We start from the raw sequence: 23,222 nt of genomic DNA on the forward strand, positions 1-23,222 counted from the left end.
GAGAGGTCACAGTGCAGGGAAGTGAGAGAGACTGACAGGTCACACTCTTCTGATAAAATTGTCAAGCAAGATTCTTGGATCAAACCTAAAAAGCAATTTTATTTTAATCTTGCTGCTGCTGTTACATAATTACAGAGTGGGTAATAAATATTGTTTTAGGACATAACAGTATTTCTGTAATCACACTGTCTGTGCCACTAATTCATTAGATGTCTTGGTGGAAATTTCCTTTTTGTGTATTAAAAGTGTCTACTAGAGCAAACATTAACACTGCAATTTATACAGATGGTGACTCAATAAGGCAAAGACTCTATCTCATTCAAGTTCTAAGAATGCTCCTAATCAGAAAAAAAAATCTGAGTTGAATTTTAGTCTTTTGTTCTAAGGATAATTTTCATCCATGGAGAGATCAAGTTAAAAATTATTATTTTACATTACTAAATTATATTAAAATACCAAACTGAGATTATTCAAGCCAAATTTATGTAACTATGCAAAAAGCTGCCACAGAAAGAATAAGCTGAATACAACTGAGAGAGAAACAGAGGCAACCATGACCTGGCCTACAGCATCTTGATTCCGGAAAATTTTTCCAGGGAAAAATCTTGCCTGATGTCCAGAGCAAACAGCAGCCCACCAGCTGGTGACTTGGAAAAAATCATACTATGATTTGGAAATCATAGAAAGAACACAGTTCTGACAGGGCTATCGTTTTAGCATGGTTTCACACAAATGCACAGTAGCTGAAAGTTAATGAAGTCATTTGTTCTGCCTATTCATGCTGAAAGATTTCTTGTTCTAAATGCTTATCTAATCCCTCTCTCTTTTTTATCAAAACGACTTGTAGCAGTATAGCATTTGATCTTTTTTTCCATAACAAATGTCTTAGTCAGAAATCTCAGATATTGAGAACATTAGGATGACCAATACCTTAAAAAATACTGTCTCCTGCTTAAGAAGTACTTTAAATTACTGAAGCAATGTTTATTTAATGTGACCATGAAAGTTTTACAGAGAATATAAATCCCCTACTTATATGATGCTATGCTTTTGTAGCTAATTAGATCTGTAATTTAGTTTTTTAAATAAGATTTTCAAATATTATTTATTTACTTTTCAAGGGATGTAGTAAAATCCATCACCATGTTCTACAGGCTTGACTCACCATCTGCTAGTTAGAAATGTGGGTGGGGTACAGTAGTTGTTGACTAGCAAAACAGTTCTGCAGTCAATTTGCATGTTTTGGATCCACAGTGGTAGGGATGCCAAGCAGAGAAAGTACCCCGCTCTTGTTCCTGTACACTGCCACCCCCAAACAGGAGGGTGGTGGGAGTACATATGGTTTGCTTAATTCAGATGACAACTGTGTATAAACTGTCACTGTCTGGTCAAGACCAGAAAGAATATATGGAACCAGTCTTACTCACAAGCACTGAGAATTTAAGGCTATAGCATTAGTATGACTTTTTTATTATTATTTGCAAAGGCAGTACTCATCCTTTAACTTTTAGCTGAAGACAACTCAATTGACTGAAGCCAGACAGCAGTGCTAATGAAATTTTAACAAAAAGATGTCTACATCATAAAATGCATTCAAAACAGAATACAGAAAGGGGGAGCCGATAAAGATTTTCATTTCCATTGCTCCAAGGGTTGAGCTTACTACCACTAAGCAGAAGTAGTGATGCTATTAGCCACAGCTACTAGAAGTGGCAGCATTTAATTCTTGCAGCTAACATATTCAAGATAATATTTCTACTTTTCATCTAAGTTTGCAAATCACTGGTGATTTCCAACTTACATATTCAAGCTGAAAAAGCTTACTCCAGCATCATTATATTAACTGTAAGAGAGTCCTTCACTAAACAAATGTCCATAGCAAATGCAAGACTAAATTCTTTTAAATTAAAGACAGAATTATATCCACAGAATAATCATTCAAATTCTCAGCATCCTTTAACAGACAATTTTATAATTGTTTCTTAGAAAGGTCAACATACTAGCACTGCTTTTATTCTTAATAATAGAATCTTCTATGACCATGGCCTCAAAATGAGCCACTGCTTAATCCAAATAGTTGTTTTTCCTTCTGAACTCCTTTCTAATTAATTTTAATTAATTTAATTAAACTAATTAATCAGTTATTTTACATACAGAAGTGGTTTCCCATACTACACCACATTTATAATTAGGAGTTAAAAAAAAAACAATAACAACCAAATCTTGTCAGTACAGTGCTACTTCTAAAACATCAAACACATTAACACATTTAACCAAACAACCTCTACATGGCCTTGGAGACCGTTTTGCCATCAAGCTTTCATTTATAATTTTGCTTACTGATGTTATTTTACCATTGTTTTTTTTGTAAGAACACTTTAAACAGAGATTTAAATAGACTGTATCTAAGTTTGCTACATTTGCACTACCACACAGCTATATGAAAGATGACTATCCTCACTATTAGCTCATGTCCACATTAGTTATTAGTGGACAGAAGTGCCAAAATTAAAAAAGAAGTCCTACATTTGGAGAGGGAGGAAAAGAGGAGATGAGGGAATGATGTTTTCAAAACAGCATTAATTTTCTAGAGCCTCTGAAGCTTCTAAAGAATGTTATCAATACTTTCAGGTTGACTTCACATGGGACAAAACCAGTGGAGATTTCCCAAGCTGCACAGACCTTCAAAGAGCCACTCATGACTTATCTTGGTGCAGTGTTCACTGGTGCTTCCAACAGGTGTAGGAACACACTGGCACAGGGCATCCTGCAGTAGAAGGAGCACTTTTAAATGAGACTTGGTTTCAACTGGACAGTTAGGAATTCATGAAAACAGCAGTGATCCTTCAAGACTGACTCCCAGAGCAGGTGGTGGTTACAATGAAAGGCTAAACAAAGAATCATCTGCCAGTGTTGAGGATTTTAACAATGACAGTTATTGCTTTTAGTCTTTAACATAACTTCAATTCATTACTTAAACATCGATGGAGAATTCCAGCAGTAGGTATTAGCTATACAAACACTCATGCCTAGAAACCATAAGTATTTCAGGAAACAATCCAAGCTGAAAATAGCTGCAAAGTAGCAAGAATCCAATATGCTTATCCCATACTTCCTTACTTAAGGATATTGATTTTTTCCCACTGTTGGAGACAGGACAGTAGGAGAGATAGTAGACAAGCTTGCCATACATTGATTAATGGGTTTTTTTTTTTTTCCTTTGGTCCCAAATGCTAAGAGTCTCTGCAGCTTCTATTAACTTCAGGTAAGTCAATACCTTTGTTAAAATACCTATATAATAACACTCACTTGCAATGGATAGCCTTACTACTTGCTGGCAGGACTTACCAAAGTAAAGCAGAGAAAAGAATTTTCACAATCTTTGTACCTATGACTGCCACAATTCACTATAAAAATGAAACCTGCTGTTCCCTGGCCCAAATAAAGAGGGATTTACCCAGTAGCATCTTGAAAATCATCAGAGGTAAAGGCTACACAACCTCTCATTTCCATATTTGACTGTTAGAATAAAGGAAAAAAAAATCTATATACATAAGTTAGAATATCTTCTGTTTCAATTCATGTCTATTTTTTCAGAAAAGCTCCAAGACCACAAATTTCAGTGCAAAGAATGAGAAAATGCTTGTATTTGGGCACCATTTCTAGGTTTCTACAAACCCATCTCTATTTAACCAACACTACTGCAGGATAATATGTGAGTATTTGGAGACTACTGCAAAAAAACCCTACATTTATTCTAGAATCAGTTCTCTGAGTCACAGAAAGAGAGGGGAATAATGCAAGGAAAAAAAAAAAAAAAAAAAAAAAAGAAGAAGAAGCAGCACCACCAACATAAACCCAAAGTAAAAAAAAATAGAAAAGCAGTTGCTGCATGTCACAATTTTTCTCAGGATAGTTTGCTGCAAGCTACAGATACACACTCATTACCATAGCTTCATAATTACCACTAAAACCAATGGAAGAAGAAACAGGAGCCACAAAACTGACAGTTTGAATATAAAGAGGTCCTGTGAATATTGCTGAAAGCTATTTGCATTTCTCACCCACATAAAGAATTCAACACAAGCCTTTTGGGGATATTCTGTCTGTCCCTTGAGTGATGAAGCAGGAACAGGATTTTCAATCACTAGTTAAACTTCCACCTTCATAGTTTTTATTTTGAAATGGAAAAAGTACGGCAAAGTAAGTCTATAATAATTTATCATGTTGTTGTCTAACTTGCTACCATTTTTCTCCATACATATTATGTTAAATATTTTTTGGGAAAAAAACATACACATAATTTCTTATTCACAAAAGACATTTTTGCAGACATCCTAAACTTCTACTGACACAGAGAAAAATTAATCACTTATTCATCAGTTCCACCAAGTTTTAAAATGTACAGGGGTAGGGAAGAAATTTACTATCTTCAGATGGCAATTATACAATGTGATAAATCCTCATGCCACTAGGTGGGGAATTTAATTTTAAAATGGGTGAAGTCAGCTAAGAGAGGCCACTTTCATGTGTATAATTGCTCTCTCATCAATGTAATCTCAGCATTTTCATTTCCTAGTCCAACCATTGCCTGCCTCTGCCCAGAAAGCTCTGCTATAATCATATAATTTCTTCTATAGAGAGGCCAAACCAATCCACAGCCAGTGACAGGCCACTAATAACTGTAGGATAGGGCAGGCATTATGCAGTCTGCTGTATGTTTTTACTAATATCTTCAAAAAAACCACCTGGTTTGATGTGGAAGGATGCTTTTCACTGCAAATAGTTGTAAATTTGTGTAGTCTGTCTCAATCTCAAACGTTAATGACCATTGAGAAATGTGTAAATACAAGATCCCAGAAATAAAACAGCATAAATTTCAGTTACACTGCTCTTGATCAACAATTTAGAAAACTCACTAACTTACTGCTCTCCCTTTAACACAATTCACTACTTCTCTGTTTGAAATAGTCAGGAAGTTTCATAATTTACTTTCTTGGGGTTTTTATTTTATACTTTTGAAAATAAAGATATGGACATCCACTTAACATTCAGCAACAGATTTGTATTTCTTTGAATTTACAAACCTTCAAGCTTTTATGTGTGCCAACTTTATACAATATTGCTTAGCGATGCCAAACATACTAAATTTGAAAAATAACTTATGGTCCCTAGCACTGTAATAAGACATTTTTCCAGAACACATGAAAAACTGTGCCACCAACTCTCTTCTAATTCACCCTTGCCACATATGAATATAAATCAAATTACATTTTTTAAAGGTTTATTCTATTGGTCTTTACTCCTATTGCTCTGTAAAACAAAACCAAAGTAACAAATACCTTCTTCATACCTAAATCATTAAATACCCAAGGCAAAAGCATGCTCAGAGCTCAAGGTTCTCTTCCCAATTCCTAAGTGCAAAGAGGCACAAAGAGTAGTAGAAAAAACTACTTTTTTCCCCCCATCAAAAATTTAGACCACATATGAAACTGTGAAGACCATAACAGCCGCACGTGAAGTTGTTTAGGATGCATCTTTTTAAGCCAGCTCAGTTCTCTAATGTAGCTCATCTTTATATGTTTACAGATGCTTGTGTTTGCCCTGGAGTATGGCTGGTTTAGGTTTGGGTGGTCGTTGTCACAATTGGATTTTTTGCCTTGAATAATTTAATTGACGCAGTTTATATCAAAGCCTCAGAAACAACTGGTACTGGCAGAAGTTTGGGAGGTTTTTTCTATGGAAGAGAGATACTAAATAGAACTGCCAAGGAGTCAACTTTAGAAAGATAAAATCAGCTTTCACTGAAACACAGCTTTCAGTTTTACCCTTTGCTCATAATGCTGAACTGAAACTCTCTTTTACCTTTACTAAGAAAAATAAAGTCAATCAAAATATAACTATACAAGAACACGGATAAAAAACTTCAGCATACCTATTACCAGTTGCTCTTTCTGGGCATAAAGCATATATAAAAAGCTGCTGAAAGGAGCAGAAGAATATTATTTTCAGGACTTGTTTTTACACTCAGAAGACCAGCAAGTTATATTCAACGACTACACATTCTCCCATCTTTGAACTCTGTACCTTTTCTGCAAGAGTGTACATTTCTGGCAGACAGATCTGTTTTTTGTGGCAACTTCATAATTTCACTGCTTTTAAATATATGAACTTCTAGTGCTAGAGAAAACAAATGCTAAATCTCAGCCCTTTCTGAATTTCATAGAGCAATGCAGCTCGTTGCACAAGTATCTCCTTCAAAACTATTTTTAAAATAGAAAGATATATTTCACAGATGTTCCCTGATTATGCTTCCCAGTGGACATCCATATCTAAATGTTCCCATGTTTGAATACACAGAAATCAGCATCCTCAAACAAGCCCCAGGTATGGCAATTGTGTACTTGCTAGGACTCCACTTGCTAGGACATACTGGCTTAAGTATCAATAGCAGGTAGCACAAAAAAATAATTCTCATAATGTAAAATGTCATAGGTTGAAAGCATGGGAGACATCAATATGGTAACTTCCTGAATATGTGGCTTTGCCAGAAACAGTGTTACTAATCCAATCTATGCCTAACTTGGCATTGTGGAACAACAAATTCAAAAAAAAAAAAAAAAAAAAAAAAAAAAAAAAAAGACTTCTATACCCTTCTTAAAAAGTTACACTTCTCAAAATGTGCTGGTTTGGGCTGATGTAGATTTAACTTTCTTCACAGTGGCTGGAACAGGGCTATGTTTGGGTTTGTGCTGAACATAGTCATGCTCAATTGAGAGATGTGTTTGTTATTGCTGAGCAGGGCTTTCACAGAGCCAAGGCCTCTTCTGCTTTTTGTACTGCCATGCTGGAAAGGAAATTGGGACTGCATGGGTGTCACCATCATATTTTCTGGAAAAATCCCTTGCCCAGGATTTCTCTCCTGGAAAGCTGAGAAGCCTCAGAGAAAAAGGAAAACAATAGTACCTAATTTGCTTCTCCTGTGTTTTGCTGCTTTGGAATCTGGTAGGTGATTCTTTCATTGGTTGCATGTGAATTGTTTTTACTTATTGGCCTATTACGGGCCAGCTGTGCCGAGACTCTGGAGGAGAGTCACGAGTATTTGAGTAGTTTCTTTTAGCTTTCTCTCTGTATCCTTTCTGTATTCTATAAAATAATATGATGTGATGTGATGTAATATAATATATAATAGTTATATAACGTAAAATATAATAGTTATATAATGCAAAATATAATATATTACATTATATAATAGAGAATATAATAATATAATATATAATGTAATATAAAATATATGAGATAATATATACCATAATACAGAAGATGTAATATCATATTGTATCATTAATAATATATTCTATAATATATATAATATAAAATCTATAATATAATATAATGTAATACAAAATATAACACAATATAATACAATATGATATATAATAAATTAATATAAATAAATATATAAAATTATATTATGTAATATATAACATAGCATCATATAATATATAATAGAAAATTTAATATATAACATCATATAAAATATAGCATATTATAGATATTTAATATATAATATTGTATTATATAATATTGTATAGTATACGAGATAATATTATATAGTATATTATATTCTATTATATATATATTCTATGTATATTCTATTATATATTCCATATATAATAGACTATATAATGTAATATATAATCTATACTGGAAATGTAATATAATGCCATATAATATAATATAACATTTATTATATAATATAAAATGTATTATATAATATAATAGAGCATAATAGAAAATATAATATATTATCTATAATATATATTATATAACATTATATTATATAGAATTTTATATTATACAATGCAATATTATATAGTGCACTATTATATTATATATTCTATTGTATATTCTATATATATTCTATATATAATAGAATATATAATGTAATATAATTTATAATCTACTATTATAATATATAACATTATATTATACTATATTACATTTAACTGTTATATTATATAATATTATGTAATATATAACAGAGCATTATGTAATATATAACATAATATAATATTTTATAACAAATTGTAATATATAATATAATAGAACAATATAAAATATATATTATCTATAATATATAATATTGTATTATATGATATTTTATATCATACAATATATTATATAGTATATTTTTACATTCTATTATATACTATATTATATATTCTATATATAATAGAATATATAATCTATGCTAGAAATGTAATAAACATAACATAATATAATGCAATGTCATATAATATATTATAATACAATGTCATATAATCTAACATCATGTCATATCATATAATGCCATATATTATAATGCCATATAATATAATATAATGTCATATAATATAATGCCATATAATGTCATATCATACCATGTCATATAATATAATGTCATATAAAGTCATATCATGTGATATCACATTATATTAATAAATTATCCTTCTAAGAACATGGAGTCAGAGTCCTTCATTTCCTTCCTTCGTCAGGGTCTCAGAAAATACCACACATGGAAAGAGACAGAATGGGACAGGTGACCCAAAGTGATCAAAGGGATATTCCAATCTATATGACATCATGCTTAGCATTTCCAAAGGAGGAAGAGGGGGACATGTGGAATGATGACATTTGTCTGCCCAAGCAAGCGTTACATGTGATGGGCCCTGCTCTCCTGGGATGGCTGAACACCTGCCTGCCCATGGGAAGTAGTGAATTAATTCCTTGCTTCGCTTTGCTTGCATGCACAGCTTTTGCTTTCCCTATTAAACTGCCTTTATTTCAACCCATGAGTTTTTCAGCTTTCACACTTCTGATTCTCTCCCCAGTCCAACCGGTGGCTGCAAGGGGCTTGCCTGATGGCTGGGGTTAAATCATGACACAGATCTCTTGGCAATGTGGTTTGGCCTTCATCAGGCTAGGGTGTATAGGTATATTGGGAAAATGTCCCATAAAGGTACAATTCCATTTGAACTTGGCCTTCTCGTCCATATACTGTGTCTGTCCATCTGGAGAAAAAAACTTGCTGGGAGTCAGTGTGTAAAAACACTATTCTTTCTAGGCTTTCATTAAAAAAAAAAAAAAATTTGTGACAAGGACAATTTTAAAAGCCTTGCAGCCTCTGTTTGAAAAGGTGATGTATACATCAAGCCGATTCTTTCTTCAGTAGTTTTACTGTTACTAAAGAATGTCACAAAGTACCACCTTTCACACTGTGATAAAAATACACAGTTCTAATTAAACTCAAAATGTGCACAGCTGTTTCAACTTTTTTACGCTTCTGAATTTACAAGAGTAGTACATGCATCTTTGAGTAAGTTAGAAGAACAAATCACAGTTCAAACCATTAATTTGTAAGTTAGTGTTCCAGTATTACATACAGAACTTCTGGGAGGCTTAAAGCAGAAAAGCACATTAAAGTTCTAATTTATATCTGTTATTCCTTCAGACACATAATGGAACAAGATAAAGTATAAAACAAGAAGAGGAAGTATAAGCCACATTCTGAAACTTACATAAAGCAAAATTTCCTTTTGATGTGATTTGTTATTTCTATTACCAAAACCAAGCATTACTGCATGGTCCACCCATGGGATGTTATACCATTTATACAAAAATATCTAGCAAATTGTCAAGCTGCCAGTTTTAAAAGAAATGCTGTAGACAAATTGTAAGCTGCGGCAAATACTACCCATACATATAAAAACCTGAGCCACTCATATTCTAAAAAGGCACTCCTAACATGCATCTGGCAGATTCTTCTAAGAAGAGTTTCCTTCAAACTAGAGATGCTTTTCAGTGAATTCATATCCCAATTTCCTGTAAAATATTTCAGGAACTGCCTTAAGTCTGTGTTGAGGTGAACACTCTGTGTGTGGAGACGCAAGGCTTGACTCCATTTTAGAAGGCTGATTTATTATGTTATATATTATACTAAAATGCTACATTAAAACTATACTAAAAGAACAGAGAGAAAAGATGATCAGAAGGCTACAAAGAACAAGAATAGAATAGAATGCATAACAAAAATCCTGTGACTGCTCACAGCCTCGGCACAGGTGGCTGTGATTGGTCATCAATTGAAAACAATCCACATGGACCAATGGAAGATGCACCTGTTGCATTCCACAGCAGCAGATAGTAATTGTTTACATTTCTCTCATGAGGCTCCCAGCTCCTCAGGAGGGGAAAAATCCTAGGAAAGGATTTTTAATAATATATCATAGCTATAAGTCTGTAACTGTATAAACAGCTCAAGAAAATATTTTTTTCCTTTTATCTATGGAACAGAAATCTGAACAGTTAAAAAATGGCAAAGGATTTTGCTTACTGAGATACCTGCCTTTTGGAATAAAGTTCATTCAGTGCCTCTATCAGCCTTAAAAGCTGGATAACCAAGCTTATCAAGAAATTGCATGAATATTTACACTTTCGAGGGAGACATGGAAAAGTAAGTATCTGCAAAAAGACACAAGCAATAGCAAATCCTACTCTACAACAACTCTAAAATAAACCTAGATCTTTGATAACTGATTTCAAATAAGGTGTCAATTTCATCTAACTTTAAACTCCTCTAAGAGATTTATGCTAAGATCCCTCTGTAGCAAATTAAGAGAGGTAGACACATCAGGTGGTTGATTCATCTCATCAACTAAACAGAACTGTTTAAGGTAAATGGGATGAAATTCATTATTGGAATGCCTATTTTTTTTCCCATTACTTTCAGTTATCATCTAGCTGCTTGACTTAAGTAAGATGCCCAGCTTTTAAATTGCTGCATATAAGCAAGATGAATTCCAGCCACACAAAGACTTCTTTCTGACAGTAACTTGTGTCTCACAGTAAGGTATGAATTAGATGACTTTGCAAGTATTTGGATTTGCTGGAAACTAATTCACAAGATAATTAACTAATAACAACTCTTCTGTCTAGCAATCACATTCACTACAAATTAAATAGAAAAACAAAAAACAACCAGAAGAAAAAGCAGACAGATGAAAATTTTACCTGAATAAGATGGGGACTTCATTGTTTTCTTTTGCAAATAATTTAAAATTCTCAAATCTAAGTAAAGTCTGGATCTGTTGATCCAGATGCTCCCAACAACCATCACGAAAGTCAATAGATTAAATAAGCACACAGATTCATAACATAATAATCTATATGTATTTTATTGTATTTTTTATTAAAATTTTTGCTTCCTACCTCACAAATATCAGCTGAAAAAGTAAGGTTACACGGGAAACTGAGCAAAGACTAAAGAGAAGGTAGGAAGAGATTTGAGACGCCACCTCATCCTCTTCAGCTCACTACCAAACCCCAGCAATGGGAACCCTTGAGAAAGAGACCAGAAGCAAAATAAGACAACACACCTAAATGGAACTGTCACGTGATCCTGCAATGAGAAAAGCATTTAATTCCACAGTTTTCTTCACCAAAGTCTCTCTAAAAATCGTTTTCAGGAGAAGCTAAAGCTTTTATAAATTCTTGAGATAGGAAGTAGAAAGAGAATAAACATACACATTAATTTGTAAATAATAATCAACAAAACCTACCCACAAATTACATTTACATATCCTTTCCCCAATTTAATAACTTCACACATTGCTCCCCATAAAAATACAAAGACTACTTGTCTGCAAGTGGGATCACATAGTTATTAACACTGTACTATCTCTCTAGTCATAAAATCATTTACCCCTGCTTGAGTAGATTAAATTGTGGAGAACCTAGAGAGATACTGGGCAGTAACCCAGGAAAACAGCCTTCTTCAGCAGAATAAATAGCAAATGCAGACATATGCATCTGCCTGAAATCACAGGGTATTTAAATTCAAATTGTTTCAGTTGGAATAGATAGAACAAACCAAGGAAAGCCTAAGTTTTGAACAATCCTTGATAGAGCTTTGAAATCTGGCTTCTATGAAAAAGCACACAACTGAACATCAGAAACTAAACCCCAAGAGCCAAACGAAAAGAGCAAAGAGATTCTACTGACTATCAAAGAAATGGTAAAATAGCAAACAGGCTCTTTAGGAAACATCCAAGACAGCAAGATGACACATAATGGCAGAAGAAATTCAAACAGCACACTATATACTGAGCAGCAAAGTAAAGCAGAACAAGAAATAGTAAGATTTACAAATAGTATGGAATTGCTAAGATACTAATACAGCTAACATCTTGAATATAGAATAGAATGGGAAAGGCAGAAATAAACTCACCAAAACTGTTCCAAGTCCTGCAGTTCAGATGTCATAAGAACATAGTTTATCTTAATGTAGCTCATTTAATATTAGTTAAAATAAAAATGAAAGAATTCCAGCAAACAAATGCCAGTTAACATTGGACTAAAAGACATTTACAAGATGATAAATTACTCTGATTAAATTACTAATCTTGTTCTAATGAAAGTATTCATTCATTATCATTATTACCTCTTCCAAAGAGATAATAATGTAATGATTATTATAGATTAAAATAACTGCTGTACAATTTATATAAGTTCTACAGAAATAACTATTTCTGAGAAGTACATTGTTGATTTATAATATATTATGGTAGTAAAACAGTACCATTTTTTCCCTTAAGGTAGCAGTCTAAAGTCACCATGGAGTCTATAAAATTATTACATGTTACACCCCACCCATAAGCATTAAAGTAACTCTTTAGAAGCTGGATTAGCACTATTCACTTCATAAAAAAGAAGTATTGAAAACTGTTTACATGAAACTTCCTTTCATGTAAACAACTTGTGCTATGACTTTAAGCTACTTACAAGCCCTTGTGAGTACAACTCTACTCAGGATAGGAAAAATACATAATATGGACTAGTCCATGTTACTTATAAAGTGGCTGGTTTTCTTTTAGTCCAAGGATTTTTTTTTCCTTCTTCTCTCCTGTCTAGTATTAAGTTCTCTTATGATGAGAATTGTATAATTGCCACTGGAACATTTTTCTGAAGATAAATACAGATATCTTCATGCTTTCTTACTTTGTTTCACATAATTTCCAGTTTTACTCCCAAGTATAATGCTATCTCACACTGTACATGGTATTAAGTATATTTCAAATGTCAGGTGACAGTTAACTAGACAAACCTTCTATTTAATAAAATCTCTATAAAAATAAATCATTTGAACATCTTTTTGTAAGGCAGTCTCTGTCAAGTACTTAAAATGTTCTTTCTTGAGGTTTATCCAGGTGTCTTTTTAGTCACCAGGTGCCCACAATGAAACACAATGTTCTACACAGAGCTGTCCTTGGGTTACACACAGGGACAGTACCGCCTGCCTGTCCAACCTGTATTCTCCCTGTGGATTCCATCTCTAATTGAACTGGACTTTTTGCTGACACACATTATCATAAACTTTTGTCTACACTACAACCAAACTTTCACAATTGTATTTCATTGCTATCTTTCATTCTCAGAGTGAACACTTGTATTAAACAACTTTCAGACGATCCTCTGGTTAAAAAAAAAAAAAAAAAAAAAAAAATAAAAATCAGTATTGATATACTGAAAGGATTATTTAATTGTTGTTTCCATTCTATTCAAATCAGCAAATCCCCGCCAGGTGCCACCTTTTCCATGAATGGCAAAACTAGCACAAGACCAGTTTTCCACTAGTTTTCTGATTTCCCTCACCATTACATAGTACCTTCAGTTTCCTATTCTCTTGGTTATCTAAACACACCAAACTGCTGTCACACAACAGCATATACTGCAGCTTATTTAGAAGGTAAAATTTCAGCTGAGTGTAAAAACTTTTCTCGCCAAGATTGAATTGGTTTGCTACTTGCTATCCATCACCAAATTTTCACAAACACTGAAAGAACCTAAACTCTCAAACTTGCTTGAAATTGGTGAAATGTTTCAGATTCTATTTTTGGAGGAATAAAGTACTGCTGGGAAATCTTGTAATCAGTTTGACCATACAGCATCATAAAGGTTAAAAATAAAGTATTTATGAAAATACAACACACTCCCTCATCTTAAATTACCTTTTCCAAAACAAAAATGCTTTAAGTAAGTGAAAATATTATGTCACCACAATAGCAATGCAGCTACTGCAGGTCTCTACATGAGAAATCACACCAGACTATTGATTTATGCAATGCTTTCACAAGATATGGTTATAAACAGAAGCAGTGACCAGTATTAGAAGAGCAACCTGGTTAACATAACACAGCACACAGACCCAGTGTGCAGTCCCAAAACAGAAATGAAGCTCAAGGAATATTTTCTCCTCCACAGCAGAGAAGATGAGGGAGTAAAATAGTATGTCCAATTACCACTGAAATGGGAGTTCCCTCAAAACACCACAAAAAAACTCCCCAACACTGGCACAAAAAGCTAAATAAACAACATTGTTCTGTGCATCAGTTTTCTAACATTTGAAAACAATTTTGTTTCAGAGAGATCAAGTTAGCTCACCAACTAAGGTAGAACTTTCTTGCCTACTTCTTAATGACACCTGAGGGATCTACTCATAGTTTCTCAACAGCTTTTAAAGATCAGTCAAGTTCTCAAGCAATTACGATGGGACTCTATTCCATCCAATCTCAAAATTGACTTAATTTCCCAGAGTTCATCTAAATTGTCTCTATACATATACAGTTATATACATCTCTTGATCTGCTGGCAATATGTCCTCTCTTTCTAAATCACAATCCTTTTTTTGAAACAAAGAAATGGAAGGTATAATTGAAAGGAAACATCATTTCTATAACAATGGACAATTGCTCTCTTTCTTGTGGGAAGGCCTTTGAGACAGCACGATAATAAAGACTGTCACCACTAACTTGGAGCAGATTGTTTCTAGTGACTTATGAGCTAGGAAAAGATTTCAGGATTCATTACCAATTCCCTCAAGCAGTCTTTTCCTCAACTTTTAATACATTAAGTGTAAACACATCCATTTAATACATTTGGTATTCTAAACACACACATTGCTGGATTTTTCAGTTCAGGGAGATAACCAATTAAAAGGAATTTAATTAGTGTGATAGTAGAATGCAACCTGGTATGAAGTAAAATTAAAAACCATCACAATTACAAAGCATAATTATATAAGCCCCTCTCTAAACAAAAAAGAGTGTCTGCAGTTATTTTATGATGACACAAGGTTCAAAAAATTGTATTAGCAAATTGCTTCAGTCAAGCCCAAATACAAACATGTTTGGTACATACAGTGATGTGTTTTTATCTCAACCATTTTGCATAACGTTGCTTAGTCAAGTTTAAACAATAAGCATCAAAAGCTACTTTTGACATTTATTGTTTTGCTTCTGCATTATATTGTCTGTTCAAAGAAGGATGGGTTGCATCTCAAACTACTCAAAACTATCAGTATCAGAATAGAAAGCTATTTCTGCCATTCTAAGACAAAAACAATCTTTCACATCTCTTTCTGGTTTTGGTTTGGGGGGTTTTTTTTGTGCATTGGTAGGTAGGCAGTCCTCTTTTTTTTAGTTTTTTAATAGCCTTTAACATCTACTTAAATCATACAAAAAAGCCCCACTAAAAAGTCTAGTCTAAGCACTGCTTAAGTCTATAGGGTCTGATTTCTCCTTCAAGACTTGTGCTAAAATACTCTGTCAGTTCACCTTATTCCTTGTGAACAGGTTTCCATTTCAAAAAGCCCACTGACACACACAGAACTAACCAAGTACCTTGAAGGTGGCCTCCAGTGCATGGAGCTGTTTGCAAAGCCTTTTTAGCATTCTTAAATTATTATGACATTGGAAAGACTAATATCTTAGCCTGTCATTTTAAATATTACTCAAGCATATACCTTAAATACAAAGACATCTGTACTCTATCCTTGTTCTCTTTTCTGACTGCAGACAGACAAGGATCACTGCTTCCATGATTTTGCCTGTGGAGTAGAACTGACAAGTAATATCCCAAAAGACCACTTACTTGAGACACTGCAATATGTAAGGGACATTTTATCTTCAATCCTGCATCCAAATAACTGGATAAAGAGGTAGAAAAATACCTACCAAAGTTCTAGCTCAGATATGAACTTCCATGTACAGAGCATGAAAATAATAATAAATATAGTATAAGCAAAACCTATATTTAAAAAGTATTCAAATCTACAGAACATTACTCTCAAACAAAAATTTCCTCCAAAATATTAAAAATCCAAAAGACATCAGTGAAAACAAAACAGGCATCTAACAGGAAAAAGAAGACATAAATGTAGATGGGATAAGAAAAATTGCAATTCAGTGAGCCTGAGGGCCATGGCAGCATGGTTTTGACACCTCTGACATCTCTATTTTTAAACTGGTGTTTAAAAGAGCAGAACAACTTCTCATCAACAGTTTCTCTTCCCAGTTGAACAAAACAAATTGATTATTTCAGAGAAGGTGAAAAAGATGGCACAGAACTAGTTACACCACACTCTTACTACACTTCATATACCCCAACCATCACTCACAGATCCAATGTCACTCAGAGATTGTGCAATGCTTCAGGAATATTTGGATAACCAACTAAGGCAGCCTTGCTATCCCTTTACCTTTGCTCACTAATAAGTATAAGCATTAGTCTTCCAAGGTATGTGACTTGAATATTTAACATATTAGAAGGTCTCACTCTTGAAGCCATTTTAGGATTTAGGAATTTCTAGGGAATAAGTGTCAATCATTATCATTCTGATACTAGCAATTCACAAGCAACAATTTCAAAAATGGCAAAATAAATTACTTTCTACTGCCAAATGCCTGAGTTCTTGACTTACCTTTTAATTCAGAGGAGAAACCAGCAGCTCCCCATGGGTTGGAACCTTTAATTACTTATCACAGCCTGCAGGCCAAACATTCTCAAAGGTGTAAGGCCTTCACATGTGGTGGTGGTGATTGATACTGTTTACATACATCTTTTTATAATTTAAACACACATTTCCTTATATATAAGGATATTCTACATATAAATTACTACACTACTGCAGTTGGTTCATTTTGCACCAACTTAACCCACAGTAACCACCATGTGTTAAGAACAGGCAACATCAAAACAGGGCGGCAACCAACTATTGCAGAGTAGCTTGTGATTTGCACCTTGTTCCTTACTTCATTGCAGCTTCCCTGTCTGCTCCAAGAGTAACCATGAAGATGGAAGTCACTGGACTAAAAGTTACATGCAGGAGTACTTACCATGAGTATAGGATTACCTATTATTACAGGATAAGAGGATTACCTATAGGTAATATATATACACCTAGGTAGATAGATAAATGGATAGATATACCTGTAGACATATATATAGATATATATATATAGATATACCTATAGGCTTACCTATATTATAGGAGATGGATAGATATACCTATAGACATATATATAGATATATATATAGATAGATATACCTATAGGCTTACCTATATTATAGGATACCACTACTTATGCAAGTTTGCAGTTTTCTTGCCTTCACTTTGCAAGGCCAAAGTCAGCTACAATAATAAAAAAAAGGGACAAAAAGATTCACATCTCAATAGCCACCTCCTCTGCATGACAATCAGTGCTCAGTCACAACAGCTGAAAAGTTGGGGGAGGGTGGAAGGGAAGTTTGGGATTTTTTATCTTTCACATTTCACAGAACTGGACCATATTCTTTTTATCTCCACATTCATCAGCAACGTACACTTGAATTCAGCCTATCTGCTTTAAAAATACCATAAGCACAATTCTCATGGTTTCAATCTAAACTATATGACCAGTTTCAGGTTTCTACCAATATATTTCAATAAACTGTATGACAATGCTATGTCTCTAATAAGCAGTGATCTCATACTAATCTCTAATAATCTAAATTTATGGTAATTATTTTTCTTTCCTTGAAATTATGACAGTTGGGAAGGGTAAAATTTCCAAGAAACTTAATTTCAAAGGAGCGTGGGGTGGGGGAGTCTAACGACTTAATAGTTCATGTTCAAAGATGGAATTTGGTAAGAAATTATGGTGAATCTTAGCCTTACCTTGTGAAAAAAGCTGTAGATTTAAATGATCATGTAATTATGCTAATATAAATGCCTTGTGTAATTATCAGGTAGTCTTTCACAAAATGTCACACACACAGTCTTTAGAGATTATATTTTTAATCAAAGTTCCATGCAAACCGTTCAAGTTTGTTTTTTCCAATTCAATATTCTACTGCTGTCTCCACACAACAATGCAGCTAAGATACATCACACTTCATTAAGTCCAAGCACAAAGAGCAGAAAACTTTATTGCACTTCATAAATCCTGTTAATAATTTTTGTATTGCAATGCTACTTCAGAAGAAGATTTTTGTTGTAACAAATTACGATGTTTAAAATATTCTAAAAACTTCTGTTCTACTTGGACAGAGCCCATAGCATGCCTATTCCAATTGCTTTCACTGTGACACAGTTCATAAAAATTTTATGTTACTACCCATCAAAAGAAGCTGGAGATGAGAAGAAATACAGGTAAGAAAAATTAGTTTCTGTTGGCTCTTACTCAGTGCAAACCTTCAGGGTCTGACAAAAAGCAGTTCTTAAATTCAGAAAGGGCTTTTGATAAGAAAGCCAAATCTAGACTCTCAAGCTGCAGATCATTTTTCTTTGAACAAAATGTCCAAAGAAGGACTAGCTGTGCAGTGCTTGGAAAATGTAAGTAGAAAGAATGCTAAATTAACAGGATAACCAAGAAGTCTCCCTTTTCCCTTGAGTTAAGGCAGTCCTCAGGCCTTTGTATTTTTAAAATACAAAAAATAAATTTCTTGTATTTCACTACAAGAAATATTAATCCCCAAAGGTTTTTGCAGTGTTGATACTTTCCTGTATTAACTGGGCTGAATAATTCTAAATTAATTCCTTTGGAATTCTTCAAATAACATTTGATGAAGGAAGAGTGTTGAGAAATTACAATAATTTATAAATTTAGTTCCTATTGAGAGATTTAGTAAAGGAAAGAAGGCAGGTGAACCTCTCAGTTCTGGGCATAGTAGTTTACTTTAATACAACATGAGTGATTATTTGGAGAAAAGAAAGAAAGCAAGGGAAAAATCAGTCAGATGGAGAAAATATATTCTCTTCATTTTAAGCTCAGGTCCTCAGAAATGGAGGGATAAAACCTTTTCACTGGCAATTACTTTTTAGCTGAATTTTCCAAATTTGGCTAATCTTTGTTGATACCAGCAAGAAACTCCTACATACAACTGGTGCTGCAAGAGCTAAGGAATGTAAAGCCCAGGACAATCTGCTTTACATTAAGCATAATTTTTTTTTCTTAGCTTTTTCAAGACTATAATAGAGATTCAAATGAAAATGAACTGCCAACTGTTGAACTACATCAAACTAGTGACACTGCTTCTTTTAATTTATTTAAGCATTTGTCTTAATAAATAAATAAATTGGTCTACCGCTTCTAATATTCCATGATTATTTGGTATGTGATGCCAAAAGTTGCTACAATGACTAACAAACAAATGACATAACTTCTGAGAACTCTGACAGGCCTGTCTCATGTATCATTAAATGAAGATATAACCAAATACGAATGTGACCCCTATTAATTAGCTATATTTTAACTTTTTTTAATTTGTTTAAAAATAGTCAAACAACTATACAAGACAATCCTCAAACAGGAAGAAAAATTAAAATAATATGATGTAGTCATAATCCTTTAGATTCTGATCACCCTCCTTCATTTTTTTCACTTCTTTACACTATGTTTAGAGTTGCAGAATAAGTGATAATGAAGCAAGGTGGTTTCAAAAAAGATTAAAAATCTGTGGAAGAGGGCATGAAGGAAAGACAGAACTATGAAAATAGGACTAGGCATATGTGGCTAATATCTTAACCCCCTACTTAATGGTCTCTGCAGCTTTCATAAGAGCCAAATTACAGAAACTTTCTAAATCTTAGCACTCTCTTCCAATGAGCATTTTAGATACCTGCAATGGTTTTTCATTACTCTTTTTATTAAAAGAATCTGGATTTTCATTAGCTGTTTCATTTCCCAAAATTCTCACCTAAATTTATCTTCTGCCATATAAACAAGACAAAAATTATCCAGATGCAACTTAACAGCACTGACTTCATATTTGCAAGTTTGCTGCCTTAATTTATATCTGAACCCTATTCGAAAATGTCATTAACTTCTCCTAAAATCAAACACACACACAAAGACCAAAAGCACAGCAAAAAAGAATGTTAACAGAGTATCAAATTTACCCCCTATATGAACTTCAGAGCAGCTCACATCAGATTTTCACTGTGTACCCGCTGAACAGTTTCTTCTACTACCCTGAAGGGTTCAGGATGAGACAAAAACCCTTTGCTTCTTTTCAGCAAGTTTGCAATTGTTATCAAACAGGTTTGTAAGCAACTTACTGAGGTACAGCAATTTGGAGTATAAAATTATAACTTTATTTTCTATAAAAACATATGCTAAAATCAAGATAATTTGCAATTTAATCAACAACAGTACATACTGATGCTACTTTTAGAATTCATACTTATTCTACATCAATACAATGTGAACAGAATTAACTTCTCATTCCCAAATAAACTTTTTAGCTATTCTATCATTCTTCTTTCTCTGTACATTTATTGCTTTGTAAACAATCTACTGCTAGTTTTGTGAAGCTTGTAACTTCTGCACTAGGAACCTAAGCACTGATCCACATCTAGAACTGAGATTTTTGAAGATATGTGATCATGGTATTAATTCACCAACAATTTCCAGAATGTTTTATTTACAGTGTGAATATAAAAAAGTAGAAGATTCCACTCAGGCTATAACTTTTAAAATAAAATACTACAAGGACTTCCTTGAACATCAGTGTGAAGTGTAGCAATTCTGATTATGAATATTAGTTAAATGAGCCATGTAATCTGCTAAAAACCCAGCAGAGTGATTCAAGTGAATCTGAGCAGTGACTAACACACAACAGACTCTGGTTATATTCACTTTATCCCATGGCTACTGCTTCTCTGGACATGGAACAGAATCCAATAGGTGCCAATAGGTGTTTTATACAACGCACCCAAGCAAATAGTCTGAATTACAAAACTAACAGGCAGCTTTCTTCCAGCAACTCTCTGAACTTTCCAAGTCACATTCAGTTAACCATTCTGATGCTACATGGCTGCCTGCTACGATTAGAAGTTTATCCAACAGGTGAGTTGTCTCAAAACAAGCATTCTGCTACTATATAATCCTAGGTTCAGACCCATACCGATCTTTCCAGCTGCTATTTTATCATGTGTACTAAACATTAAACAGAACATGCTTCCTACAACAGAGTAGGGTACCCTTCACAATTCTCCTTGATATCAGCTCTGAAAGGTGTCCAAGTGATTCCACACAGCCCTCCGACCATCAAGGTCTAAACCTTGCTGCAACTAAATGACACTGAGGAAAAGTGATGATCTACAGACTCTTCTGTTTTGTCCTACAAACAGATGCAGCTATGGAGCTCTAGACAGAAATACACTGTGCTAGAACCAAAATACAGCTGCAGTAAAATATAGCTGTAATAAAAGCAGATACACATTTTCAATTTAGAACTGTAACTTCTCAATGTCTTATATAAAAAGGCTGGGCAGATTAAAAGGAAAGTCACTGATAATATTGGTTCAATGAATCTCTAAAACCCTATTAAAAGGGGGGATTAAAAGGAAAGTCACTGATAATATTGGTTCAATGAATCTCTAAAACCCTATAACAAAACAACTTTCAACCAGGCTACACCTAAAATTCCACCATTTTTGTGTGTGTCTGACACAATACATGAGACTTTCAGTCTGACTGGAGATGTACAGTTTTGGTAATACTTTTCTATCAATTGAAACTGAGACGTCTTACAAAACTGCGGTTTGGCATGATTTAATATTTATATTTTCATAGCATTGTTAGTTCAATCAATTATGATTAAATACTGTACCAGCACAGAAGATGGTAGTCATGGACCCCTTCCTATGGAATTTATGTCAAAAATTTAACAGAAAACAAGTAGGGTGGGCAGTTCTAGAGACTACAAAACAACAACATGCTTAAAGCTCTCTATAGTCAGAAACAGCTCGGCTAGGATCAGATTGTAAATGTCTGTTTACATTTGCAACAACACACAACTTTAAAGAGCCTGAAAAGGTTAGGATAATTCAAGTTTAAATGACATCTGTAAAAGATGTCCTGGGAAATACAAAAAACTTATACAATTTTCACATTAGAATGAAGCACCTGCTGGGCTTAGAACTTTCATTTCTGTCTTGCATAAGTTTAAAAACAAAACAATAAAGAAAATTCTGAATAAAGAAAGTATCTAACCACATACATTACTTAAGAAAAACAAAACACAGTGTGGCTATAAATATTCAAAAATTCTTCAGAATATTATCGTAGAATGGCTTGGGTAGGAAGGGATGTTAAGATTATCAAGTTCCAAACTCCCTGCTATGAGCAAGGACACCTTTCACTACACCAGGCTTCTCAGAGACCCATCTAACTTGACCTTGAATACTTCTAGGAACAAGGCATCCAGAACTTTTTGATTCCAGAGCCTCACCACCACCCCCTCACACCAGTAAAGAATTTCTTCCTCTTATTTAATCTAAGTCTACTCTCTTTCAGTTTGAAGCCATACCCCCTTGTTCTGCCACTTCAAGCCCTTGTGAAAAGTCCTTCTCCAGCTCTCTTATGGTCCCCTTTATGTTCAGAAAGGTGCACTAAGGTCTCCCTGGAGCTTTTTCTCCTCCAGGCTGAACAATCCCAACTTTTTCAACGTTTCTTCATAGGAGAGGTGCTCCACTCCTCTAATCTGTGTAGTGGTTTTGGTTCACCAATTTCAGATCTCCATGCAAAACCACCACAATCCTCTTTGTAACCTTCCTCTGGATTGACTCCAACAGGTCCTTCTTGTGCTGAGGACCCAAGAGCTGGACACAGTACTTCAGGTAAGGTCTTACCAGAGCATGAGTATTTATTTTTCAATAAGACCTATACACATGATATTCAGAGACCATCCTGAGAAGAGGCCCCTCAAATTTAATCTTGCATTATGCCAGGCCAGCTGCAGATTTCTCTGTATGAATTCTTGTTTTCTATCACCATATGTCCCTGCCTACCAAGTTCTGCTGGAATTGTTCTACCAGGACCACCTGTGGAATGTTTCTCCATGAATTCAGGACAAATAAG

General features: G+C 34.0%; 1 protein-coding gene across 1 annotated transcript in view; it reads right to left on the minus strand.

Moving 5' to 3' along the window:
- The window catches only part of NEK10 (NIMA related kinase 10), a 159,552-nt gene that overhangs the window by 118,958 nt on the left and 17,372 nt on the right, over window positions 1-23,222 (minus strand). Inside the window, 1 exon segment of the mRNA XM_041411449.1 lies at window positions 22,106-22,170. Within this exon segment, the coding sequence (XP_041267383.1) occupies window positions 22,106-22,170 (65 nt within the window).

This window comes from Onychostruthus taczanowskii, unplaced genomic scaffold (genome assembly GCF_017590055.1).
Source record: "Onychostruthus taczanowskii isolate IOZ18803 unplaced genomic scaffold, ASM1759005v1 scaffold36, whole genome shotgun sequence".
Classification (NCBI taxonomy): domain Eukaryota; kingdom Metazoa; phylum Chordata; class Aves; order Passeriformes; family Passeridae; genus Onychostruthus; species Onychostruthus taczanowskii.